Here is a 12,880-nt window from a genome sequence, read left to right as displayed (position 1 = left end):
GTTTAAATATCAAAGTTGTTTTCATTTTAAGCAACCACATGAAATCCTTGTTATTTTAAATTAGAGCAGCAGACATCCTTAAGGAAATTGTCTGAAGTTGAAAAGCATTCAAATCAAACAGTAAATGTAAAGAAACTGATTATTGGTGACAGTTTATGTCAGAATATGAGAACTGAATACTCAGCTGGCAATATCACCTAAACCGAAACATCTACCAGCATTTAAATCCACTCAGATTTAATTTAAAATTTCACCCAAGACACCAGATTTCTAGTAAAATTAACAAGTCTGTTTCGTCTTCACCACACTAAAAAGTGTCATTTGAATTTGAATCAACATTTTTGGAAGGCCAAAACAAATACAAAGATAGCAAGGATTGATATTCAAATTAATCCCAACAAATGTGCCAATTCAGCCATCTATGTATGGGGTGGGGGAAAATAGTGATTCCAAATATAAAAGATGATTGATTATAGTGAATATTTTATCTGCATGACAAGATATGAATAAAAGACAAAATTTTAATTATTTATTTATTAAAACATATAAATATTGCTTGGACAGGTTTAAGCAATATTGATAAATAAGTTTAAATACTGTAATATTTATAAAAGATTGGTAAAATGTTAAAAATGAACACTTAAAAGATATAAACACATCAAAGCAAATAGTGTATACAACATATGTAAAATTACTTAAATCAACAACAGTTTTTCAAGACAAATGGTAAAAAAACAGGCAAAATGATACAATTAAAGTTCATCCTATCATCTGACTACATTTCGAAATGATGTTTGATAGTTAACAATATTCCATGATACTTTCTAAGCTGACACAAGTAAGGATTATAGAAGATTGATTTTAGTGAACTTTAGGAAAACATCATTCTTGTGCAAGTAAACATTTTAGTGAGATGTATCTTTAAATTACAATTTTACAACAAAACAACAAACCAGAGGTGTATAATATTTATATTTATTTTAAAATATAAAATTTAAATAAAGGTATCCATAAATGTTCTTTTTCTAAGTAGTTCATTTACAACATTCCTAGCATGTAAACAGTGAGTACAAACCCAGCACATGGCGAGTCCCCAATGATATAGCCAAGACTGCTGAAATTGCATTTTTTTTCTATTAAAACCTATATTATGATTAAATTGGTTCTTAACAAGTATATAAAAATGTAATATACTTTAAAACGCCACTATTTGGAATATGTCTTCACAAGTAATATGAAGAAGTATAAGACACATCAGAATGACACTATTAAGAATGTATATCATGTAACATTTAATATCAAGGAATATAAGATACTGAAGAATGTCACCATTTGGAAGCATCTTAACAAGTAATAAAAAGAAATAATAGATACTTCATTATCAGATTGCAAATATTTGGAATGTATTTTAACAAGTAATATACAGAACTATTGTAAACTTCAAAATGCAACTATTTGGAATATATCTTTTAAAGTAATGGGAAAGAATACTAGAAACTTATGAATGCAACTTTTTGGAAAGTGATACCACTATTTGGAATGTATCTGAAAGTGTTATAGAAAGAAATAGTAGTACCATTAGAATGCAACTATTTGGAATGTATTTTAACATGTAATAGAAAGAAATAATAGATACTTCAGAATGCCACTACTTGAACTATATTTTTAAAAATTAAATAAAGGATTATTAGATACTTCAGAATGCAACTATTTGGAATATATATTAACAAGTAATATAAAGAAAAATTGATGCTTTAGAATGCACAATGAAAAGCCAGAATATATTCTGTAATGCACCATCCAAAGTGATGACATTTTTCAGGAAAAGGTAAATCTCATTATCAACTGTATGCAGATCTTTGTATGACAAATTAAGCTAAAACTTAATGTACATATTATTGCACAATCAGGTATAATGTAATCTTACATGATTCTTGAACTAAAATAATTTATGAACCTATCATAAGCATGTTTTCAAAGTGTTTCAAAATTGAAACGTTTATTTGTAATATATACGTACAGTAGATTAAAAAATATTAATCTATTTATCAATGCCCTTATAATGTAAAGGAAATGAATCCTTACAAATTAACAAGATGTAACACATATTCTGTAATGCCAATATTTGGAATGCACTATAAAATAAGGAAAAAAAAACAGATGTGAATAACCTCTGACAGGATGTATATTATTTTCAAAATGTTTACAATCTTTTTTGTCATGAAAATAAATTATTCAGGTTGAGGAGGGTCTTAATTGTTTATAAAAAATTAGGGATTTTTATTCACTCCTCTTTTATATTTCAGAAAAGAATGAGTATTAAAAAAGTTAATTGAAAAGGATTGTCTAAGACTATTATATAAAAAAAGATTGTTTGAAAGAAAACTTGTGTCTCTGGGTAGAAAAAAAAAATATGGTATGATTTTTGTACTTTTTTAAAACAATTTACAAAATCGCAGGTTTTTCGCATTCACTTAATAAAATAATCTTTAAAACAGATACTGTAATACTATTATTCTTTTTGGTCGTATATTTCCATATCTTAATTGAGATGCACCCATTACTCCATACAGAGTTTTTTTCATGTCCCTGTCGCTAGTGGAAGGGATCATTAAGTGTCATCCTTGTCCATCTGACTGATTGTATGCTCCAAAATATGTTTTCGTTCTCTATCTCTAGTTTGCCTCAACCAAATGTAATGAACTTATACACAAGGCTTATTACTTTAAAACACAGATTAAGTTAGAATTTTGGTGGGATCGCTGTTAGTTTTCTAGTAATGTTTCTTTATAACATTAGATGCAAGCAGGGGCTTTATCTATGTCCTATAGACACATTCTCCATTTTTTTATTCAGTGTAAATAAAAAATATATTTACAAGTTTTGAACAAAGATAAACTACTATTGTCTCTTACCTGACTTATCTGGCTTCAAAATGAACATATACCCTACTGATATTTTTTCAAATAATTCAAAATCTAAAAACACTCACATGTTCCAACTAATCAATGCCAAGCACCTGACTAAATATGAAGTCTTACTGTTTATGTTCTTAAGAACTACACAAAGTGTGACCGAAAATTTAAGCTCATTCTTTTGAAAATTACAAATGTTGGCAAATAAAACTAGAGGCTCCAAAGAGCCTGTGTCGCTCACCTTGGTCTATGTGAATATTAAACAAAGGAAGCAGATGGATTCATGACAAAATTGTGTTTTGGTGATGGTGATGTGTTTGTAAATCTTACTTTACTAGTCTTGCTGCTTACATTTATCTCTATCTATAATGAACTTGGCCCAGTAGTTTCAGTGGAAAATGTTAATAAAAATTTACAAATTTTATGAAAATTGTTAAAAATTGACTATAAAGGACAATAACTCCTTAGGGGGTCAATTGACAATTTCCGTCGTGTTGACTTATTTGTAAATCTTACTTTGCTGAACATAATTGCTGTTTACAGTTTATCTCTATCTATAATAAAATTTAAGATAATAACCAAAAACAGCAAAATTTCCTTAAAATTACCGATTCAGGGGCAGCAACCCAACAATGGGTTGACCGATTCATCTGAAAATTATAGGGCAGATAGATCTTGATCTGATTAATAATTTAACCCCGTGTTGGATTTGCTCTAAATGCTTTGGTTTTTGAGTTATAAGCCAAAAACTGCATTTTACCCCTATGTTCTATTTTTAGCTGTGGCGGCCATCTTGATTTGATAGTCGGGTCACCGGACACATTTTTAAAACAAGATACCCCAAAGATGATGATTGCCAAGTCTGGATTAATTTGGCCCAGTAGTTTCAGAGGAGAAGATTTTTGTAAAAGATAACTAAGATTTACGAAAAATGGTTAAAAATTGACTATAAAGGGCAATAACTCCTAAACAGGTCAACTGACCATTTCGGTCATGTTGACTTATTTGTAAATCCTACTTTACTAAACATTATTGCTGTTTACAGTTTATCTCTATCTATAATAATATTCAAGATAATAACCAAAAACTGCAAAATTTCCACAAAATTACCAATTCAGGGGCAGCAACCCAACAACGGGTTGACCGATTCATCTGAAAATTTCAGGGCAGATAGATCTTGACCTGATAAACATTTTTACCCCATGTCAGATTTCCTCTAAATGCTTTGGTTTTTGAGTTATAAGCCAAAAACTGCAGTTTACCCCTATGTTCTATTTTTTGCCGTGGCGGCCATCTTGGTTGGATGACTGGGTCACGCCACACATTTTTTAAACTATATACCCCAATGATGATTGTGGCCAAGTTTGGTTCAATTTGGCCCAGTAGTTTCAGAGGAGAAGATTTTTGTAAAAGATAACTAAGATTTACGAAAAATGGTTAAAAATTGACTATAAAGGGCAATAACTCCTAAACGGGTCAACTGACCATTTCGGTCATGTTGACTTATTTGTAAATCCTACTTTACTAAACATTATTGCTGTTTACAGTTTATCTCTATCTATAATAATATTCAAGATAACAACCAAAAACTGCAAAATTTCCACAAAATTACCAATTCAGGGGCAGCAACCCAACAACGGGTTGACCGATTCATCTGAAAATTTCAGGGCAGATAGATCTTGACCTGATAAACATTTTTACCCCATGTCAGATTTCCTCTAAATGCTTTGGTTTTTGAGTTATAAGCCAAAAACTGCAGTTTACCCCTATGTTCTATTTTTAGCCGTGGTGGCCATCTTGGTTGGTTGACCGGGTCACGCCACACATTTTTTAAACTAGATACCCCAATGATGATTGTGGCCAAGTTTGGTTCAATTTGGCCCAGTAGTTTCAGAGGAGAAGATTTTTGTAAAAGATAACTAAGATTTACGAAAAATGGTTAAAAATTGACTATAAAGGGCAATAACTCCTAAACGGGTCAACTGACCATTTCGGTCATGTTGACTTATTTGTAAATCCTACTTTACTAAACATTATTGCTGTTTACAGTTTATCTCTATCTATAATAATATTCAAGATAACAACCAAAAACTGCATAATTTCCACAAAATTACCAATTCAGGGGCAGCAACCCAACAACGGGTTGACCGATTCATCTGAAAATTTCAGGGCAGATAGATCTTGACCTGATAAACATTTTTACCCCATGTCAGATTTCCTCTAAATGCTTTGGTTTTTGAGTTATTAGCCAAAAACTGCAGTTTACCCCTATGTTCTATTTTTAGCCGTGGCGGCCATCTTGGTTGGTTGACCGGGTCACGCCACACATTTTTTAAACTAGATACCCCAATGATGATTGTGGCCAAGTTTGGTTCAATTTGGCCCAGTAGTTTCAGAGGAGAAGATTTTTGTAAAAGTTAACGACGACGGACGACGACGGACGACGACGGACGACGGACGACGACGACGACGACGGACGCCGGACGCCAAGTGATGAGAAAAGCTCACTTGGCCCTTCGGGCCAGGTGAGCTAAAAAGATGTCAGATATGTCACCTTATAACTTATCCATGCCAAGCTGCTGAACAAAGAAGTCACTCTGTTCATTAGATCCTTAGAAAGTGTGATAGAAATATTTGTTGGATAAACAGATGGACAATGTAGAATAGTGCCAACTTCTAGAATAGGTGTATAATAACAAAGTCAGTTAAAAAATCATGAATAAAAAAGCACTTGTCATTTAATATGTTTCACATTATTTTTTTAATGCCTTTTAATGCCTCTTTCTGTAGCTGTTCTGCATGGTAAAACACAGTAAAACAATTTTCAACAAGCAACTGACAACTTCTAGCACCAGACTTACAATTAGGAGATAACTGTATTGTATTTTAAGCTCTGACGGCATTCAATTGGTGATTAGGTCGCAACTTAAGTTGACTGGCGACGTGTTAGCAGAGACAATAAACGGTTATTTGCTACCATCAAATCCCCAATAATTGATGCCATCGGAGCTTAAAATACAATATTGTGATCTCCATTCTAATGAAACTGACAGAAAACAATGTTAAAGCATGTATTTAAAATCTGGCATATGCGGTCTGCACTTGCGCATACGTCCCATAGCATCAGTTGTCAATGAAGCCATGTAAATAAGTGATGTTATCTAATCAAAATGAAAGTTACAAATGTTGTTGCATTAGTATGGTAAATTAATGACTTTTAGAAGTTACTCAACAAAAATATCACAAGAGTGAACAAGGTCAACTATTCACATCCAGGTAAGCGCTATCAGAACACCAAGGATAATGAATTTGTCTTAAAGGAGAAACTGAAAAATTCATTTACTTGAAAAAGAAAAAACTTCTAAAAAAAAGAAGCAAAAAAGTATTTTAAATAAATATCTTCAGTAATTGATAATAATAAAAACAAGCAAAAAAAACCAAGCAAAATATAAGGAACAGTCATCTCTTATATCAATGCAACACAATGTATATTTAGTTTATAAATAAATATTTGACTATATCTTAATATCACTTATACAATAATCAGAACATCTATCTTAATATCACATATACAACCATAACAACATCTATATCAGATCTTAATAATACTGAACAATATTTAAAGCATTGTTGAGTCACTAACAATTAAACAACCTTTCATCACTATTCTACAAAAAGTGCTATAGAAATAAGACTTCTATGGCACTTTTAAACCTATTGAAATCTAATAGTTCACATTTGTCATTAGAAAGCTTTCCTTACTAAATATTGGAAAAATTATGTTTAATATATGTATGGAGGATAACACAATCCCCAAAAATCATGTAAAAATACCAGATAAGAAGCTATAAACATATAAATATTACAAACCCCTCCCCAATAAATACAAACATAACAAAGCAGATCTTCTTTCCATAGAAGTTTTCCTGTTATAACCAGTTCCAAAGACCCTCTTTTGTAATGTCAAACCTTATAAGAAGTACCACTGTTACAACATCTCTAAAGCACCATAACATAATAATGCAGTTGTATCACAAAATATGGTAGTTCCAAAAAACACTTTAAGCCTCAACATGTATATATAAGTTATCTAAATCAATTTATTTAATAAATAGTAAGTTCATAAAAATCTTGCTGACTGTAATTAAAAGCTTTATACTAATAAAGCATGCTCCCATCACTTTGAAGAGGTTTTTCAACATTCTTAATAACTTGTGAAGTTTTTATTTAATGTTATAGTCAAATTTTCAATGCTTGTGTTCTACTGGTACATTCTGTAGACTGCAATAGGAACTTGAACTGTGGATGGGTAAATACACGGGGGGGACTCAACATGGGATTTTGGGTACAGGTGTGCAGCTGGGATTTTAAAAACACCCCCCATTCATATATTGAATAATTGTGAAATCCCTACCTATACATATATTTCACAGCGAAATCATAACCCATTCATATATTTATCAGCTCAAATAGTCATTAGATATATCACAATCGGTCAATTACTACCTATTGATATATTTCCTCGGTAAAATTGCACCCCATTGATATATTTGACGGATCAAAAAAGGGACCCATTCCAGTGGCACATATGTATATACCTTTATATAGGAAGAGACCCCCCCGTGGGTAAATAATGCTGAATGATTTAAACAGAGAGCTCTGATTATCAACAATAAGATTTCAAATTCCATATTACTGAATACTGTTCTTAAAGACGTTTCAATGTCTACAATTTGTTTCTCTATTCCCTATTGCTCAGTATTGTTTTGTAGAGAGGTTTCCCCACCAACAATCAGATTCTCAATTCCCTATAGCTGCATACTGTTCCTAGGGAGGTTTCATAATCAACAATTAGATTCTTGTTTTCCTATTGCCTCATATTGTTAAAAGAGGTTTCACTATCAACAATTAGATTCTGTATTCCTGTATACTGTTTGTAGGGAGGTTTTGGTATCAACAATTAGATTCGAGTTTCCCTATTACCTCATATTGTTCGTAGAGGTTTTGGTATCAACAATTAGATTCTTGTTTCCGTATTGCAGCATACTGTTCGTAGAGGTTTCATTATCAATAATTAGATTCTCTTTTCCTTATAGCTGCATACTGTTCATTCAGAGGTTTCACTATCAACAATTAGATTCTCGTTTCCCTATTGCAGCATATTGTTCATAGAGGTTTCACTATCAACAATTAGATTCTTGTTTCCCTAATGCAGCATACTGTTCATAGAGAGTTTCTACTGTATCTTTCTCTTCCTTTAACAATCTTATTAAATAGTTTTTATCTTTAGCTTCCTGTTCAATAGAAAATAAAATGAGACTGAAATAAAAATGTCAGTTTCAACATAAAATGTCACTTACAAGTTTTTTTCTTTTTTTTAAATGCAAATGTTTCAATATTAAAATATTAAAATACTATTAAATTTGAATATTTTTAAGGTATATATATTGAAACTACGTGGAACCATTTTAATGGACTGAAACTTATGTCTTCATCTCCGGACAACATTCCACTCACAAGCTTCAAATATACAGAATTTGAAATGATACTTAACAAATATTAAAAGTGACATAGTGTCCTGATGCTTTATATATGGGGTCAGTAAATTTCATATTGGACAAGAGTGAATATAAAATCCCTGTATGGAATTTACTGACCCCATAAATATTATATCAAGTCATTAGTTCACTATGTTAAGAATTTATCTTAACATGTGATAGTTAGACTAGTGGCTTATCAAAGGAATCAAGCATGAATTTATTTCATTCATTCATCAACAATTTCTTCATCTGTTGAAACCTTTCAGATTTTTCCTCAACACTTGTTTTTTTTTAAAGGGACGCAATACCACTTCTAACTGTGTATTGAAATAAGCCCTGCCTACTAACCTTATATGAAATATACACAGTCTCCATATGGTTTTTAACCAATCATTTTCATAGAAATGTATAGGAGGTAAGGTAAAATTATTTGTACCCTTTTTTTATCATACATACCCAATATAACTCATTTGACAGATATTTTTGTTTCGTCTTTAAACCATTGACAAATATTATCCAGGAAGAAGTACACCCTACTCTGAAAAAATAAGGCAACATTTTCTTCTTAGATAATACAAATTCTGAATACTTTAATATTAGCCCATATCAAACAGTTTCTAATCTTGAGGATATAAAATAAATAGCATCCATTATTATTATTCTGATGATCAGATCATGATGTGTTACTGTGGATATCTGGGTAAAGGTTAACCATGAATTACTTTGTTCAATGATGTATCAATTGTCTATAGGCTAGCTTGTATGCATACAATGGCAAAACCACAAAAATTAAGAAAAACAACATTTTATTACAACTTGCACTCTATCAATATGTTTTAATGACTCTTTTAACCCAATGTTCTTCGCAGGACCTTTTCCGATTATGGTGAAATGATGCTATATTGTTTTAATGTAATGCTACCTAAGATAATTATGCTATAGATAGTGTTATGGATGTGATGTTAAATATCTAGAAATAAGATGGCATTTTAAAATTCATTGTTTACAAGCATGCTGTATGTAATTTATGAGGAGAACACTGTTGGCAATATGAAACCACTATTGTGATTAAAGAACAACTCACATCAGTATTGCAATAACAATGGACCAAAAACCAACACTTAACAAATAGGAAAGAATATTTTGAATCCAACTTGGCCATGTGTTGACTTGAAATCTAATGGAATCAAATATAACTGTAGACTCTCCATTGTAAAGTCTGTAGGGTCCACAACTTTGGCTTGGTTGTAATCTGTAAAATATGTAAAACTTTCCATTATATCACTGCACATTATAGATAGAGTTAGTCCTTTCTTACTGACCCTTCTGTGATTTATTTTTATGACTTTCATTTTTTCTTATTTAGCCTAAGTTTTCTATTTGCAAAAAAAGGTTAATGTAGGAAGTTATTATTTATTTTATATCAAAAGAGGATAAGTGCAAGTACACTACAGGGAGATAACTCTGTAAAATTCAGCAATACCTTTTTTTATCATGTTCTATTTTTGAGGAAACATTAAGCTTATCAATTATCAAAATAAGTTTTTTTTAAAACTGCTATATACCCAATGAAATTTTTCTGTCTTATAAAGTGTGTTGTTCAAGTTTCTTTAAATTTTGATATTTTGGTTATAAAAAGGGTAAAGTTAAATATTTTGTCAAAATTTTATTAAATAAATCAAGCCAAATTAATTTTAGTCAAGGTGTTAGGTTCCACCTTTAATAATGTAATTATGTTCATATCAGGACAAAACATTTTCACAAAAAGGGAATGAAAATTTTAAGTGACTACACTTCAGTATATGTTTGCTGAAAATCAATTGAAAATCTTGACAGATACATTTCAATGGACCTTCATACAAAATGGTAATTAATCTTCAATCTTTTTTGTTAGTGTAAAGACATTTTTACCATTCAGATGTTTATACTGTGTGTCTACATCTAGCTCTGCCCTAAAAAAATACTTGAATCCTTCCAATGTTATATCTTTTTTATTTTATTTTTCAACATGTAAAAACAAATGGATAATAAGATTCAAAAGTTTGAATTATCTTAGTTAAAAAAATCAGACGTGTGTAGCTCTCAGGCGCACATCGATTTGGCATGCAAAATAAAATTGCAAAATACACATTTATAAATTAAATGTTTAAAGGAAACACATATGTTGTCACTTTTTAATTGATGAAATGTCATTAAATAACGGCATTTGGTTTCAAAAAAGAAGTTTTATTGGAGATCATGACAAAATCGGACAGCAACTTGTATCTTTTACAAGATTTGAATTTGTTATACTCAGTCTAATACATGTAATTTCGGAGCACATTTTACAGAGTACGGTTTATCTGTTTGGAATGAGATGTTCCAATCAGCCTTAGATTTATCAGAACCCTTCGATATTGTTGAAAATATGACAAGGTGATGTGTTAGACAGACTACCAGAGCCAATCACCCTGCAAACACGCCAAAACAGTATTGGAAAGTCTCATTATAATTTGCATTTAAAGACCATATGATAATGGAACTGGAGAGTGTAGTCGCGTCTGGTATTATCAGAAAATCGCTTCTTTGTGCGTTATCTGCTTCTTCGTGTTGTAGGAAATATAACAAACGAACAAATCTCAACATTGTCTGAGACATACGAAACTGACCTGGTATATAGTTTTGACGAATTCAAATGGGAGGTGGCTCGATGGCGAATACATACGTTGCATGGTTTATAACATCTCACAAGTGCTACATTGCATGGAGATTTATCAGTGTACTACGTCTGTTGAAATCAAATGTACGATCAACAATGCACAACTATTGGTTATCATCGCTAGCTTTACTGCATATTCATCAGCATTTCAGTGTAAATATTGTCAAAGTAATAGAGAAGTTCGTTTCAGCCTAGACCGAAGAGCAGATTTTGGACAATTTTGAGTAAATTCTGTATCAGAAAAATGTGTAGTTTATATTTTCAATTAACCATGATTCACTCTATTCAGAAGCTTTATTAATACTTTTACATCCATAAATTGTTTATCTACATGTAGCTCCTCTTTCAACTGTTCTATAACCGAAAACCGAAAAAAAACCATTTTCTGTGTAAAAGGGTCCCAAAATTTTTTAGGTAGTTGCTTGCACATTGTTTCTTTCTAGCTATGCCCATGAAAATTTTTGAGAAATCTTGAAAAAATCTGATGAGAGTATTCAGGTACAATGTAATACAATACATGCATACACACAAAACACCAACAAATAGCAAAGAAAGGTCAGTGCTGAATTGAAGTAAAATGTATAGGCAGAACTTCATTTGAATTTTAGTTTCAATGACTTCCTCATTTGATGTCATATGTCCATAAAAAGGATTTAAGAGATATATGCATGTGTATTAAAAAAATAAATATCATCTATAGTGGAAATGAAAAAAACAATTCTCTTTTAACATATTTCAATCCAAAGCAAATTGGTTAAATCAGTCCTGCATAAATTAAGATGAACTTTAAGGTTTTATGTAAAGGAAACAGAACCTTGAAGTAGAATATTGAGAAACAAACATTTGAAATGTGCAGTAATATTTTGAAGAGTACTGAAGTGTGCAGTAATTTGTTTAAGTATAAATCTGTTTAAAATCACAACCAGATGCTCCGCAGGGCGTAGCTTTATACGACCGCAGAGGTTGAACCCTGAACGGTTGGGGCAAGTATGGACACAACATTCAAGCTGGATTCCGCTCTAAATTTGGATTGTGATTAAATAGTTGACACTGCATAGGTTTCTGACACAGAATGAATGTATTCAAATGAACTTAAAATTTTTGTTTTCTCTTAGAGCAATTCACTATGCTGTTGAATATTAATCCTCTCAAAAAAATGTTTGAAGAAATTTTCTTTTTATTTATGAAATTTCAAATGAGAAAAATTTAACCCAATTTTTTATTCACATCCCCCTTTCCCTTATTCCAAAACTAATTTCAATTAAAATATTCTAATGGAGTTTGCACCACTTACTACTCATTTAAATACATGATGTAAAAAAACTGCTTGTTATCACTGAATGGTAAAGATTATTTAAATTTATCAGTTGGTAGTAAAAAGTGAATATACATTGTATATTGTATATAACAAAGATTTAAGTTGATTCTGGACAAAGAAAGATAACTCCAATTAAAAAAAATTCTTGCAGATATTTCTTGCTTACTATACTGGACAAAGAAAGATAACTCTTAATAAAAAAAAAAAATTGCTATTTCACAATATTGTGAAATTAGATATTTCTTGCCATTGCACAATACTGTGTAATTGAAAAGACTTGCTATTGCACAATACTTAATATAATAATTTTAGATCCTGATTTGGACCAACTTGAAAACTGGGCCCATAATCAAAAATCTAAGTACATGTTTAGATTCAGCATATCAAAGAGGCCCAAGAATTTAATTTT

The 12,880-nt window shown here is 31.0% G+C and overlaps 1 protein-coding gene across 3 annotated transcripts in view; it reads right to left on the bottom strand.

The window, feature by feature from the left end:
- Positions 1–5,453: 5,453 nt before the first annotated feature.
- The window catches only part of LOC134725639 (transmembrane channel-like protein 7), a 34,620-nt gene continuing 27,193 nt past the window's right edge, over positions 5,454–12,880 (bottom strand). For all 3 annotated transcript variants that reach the window (XM_063589628.1, XM_063589627.1, XM_063589629.1), the window contains exons 15-17: positions 9,540–9,707; positions 8,912–8,993; positions 5,454–8,209 (exon numbers count right to left, since the gene is read on the bottom strand). In XM_063589628.1, coding sequence (XP_063445698.1) covers positions 8,099–8,209; positions 8,912–8,993; positions 9,540–9,707 — 361 coding nt within the window. In that variant the 3' untranslated portion in view covers positions 5,454–8,098. The remainder of the gene's footprint in view (positions 8,210–8,911; positions 8,994–9,539; positions 9,708–12,880) is intronic.

Source organism: Mytilus trossulus, chromosome 7, assembly GCF_036588685.1.
Source record: "Mytilus trossulus isolate FHL-02 chromosome 7, PNRI_Mtr1.1.1.hap1, whole genome shotgun sequence".
NCBI classification, from domain to species: Eukaryota; Metazoa; Mollusca; class Bivalvia; order Mytilida; family Mytilidae; genus Mytilus; species Mytilus trossulus.
The sequence above is the reverse complement of the archived record's forward strand: the minus strand, read 5'-3'. Positions and strand labels throughout refer to the sequence as shown.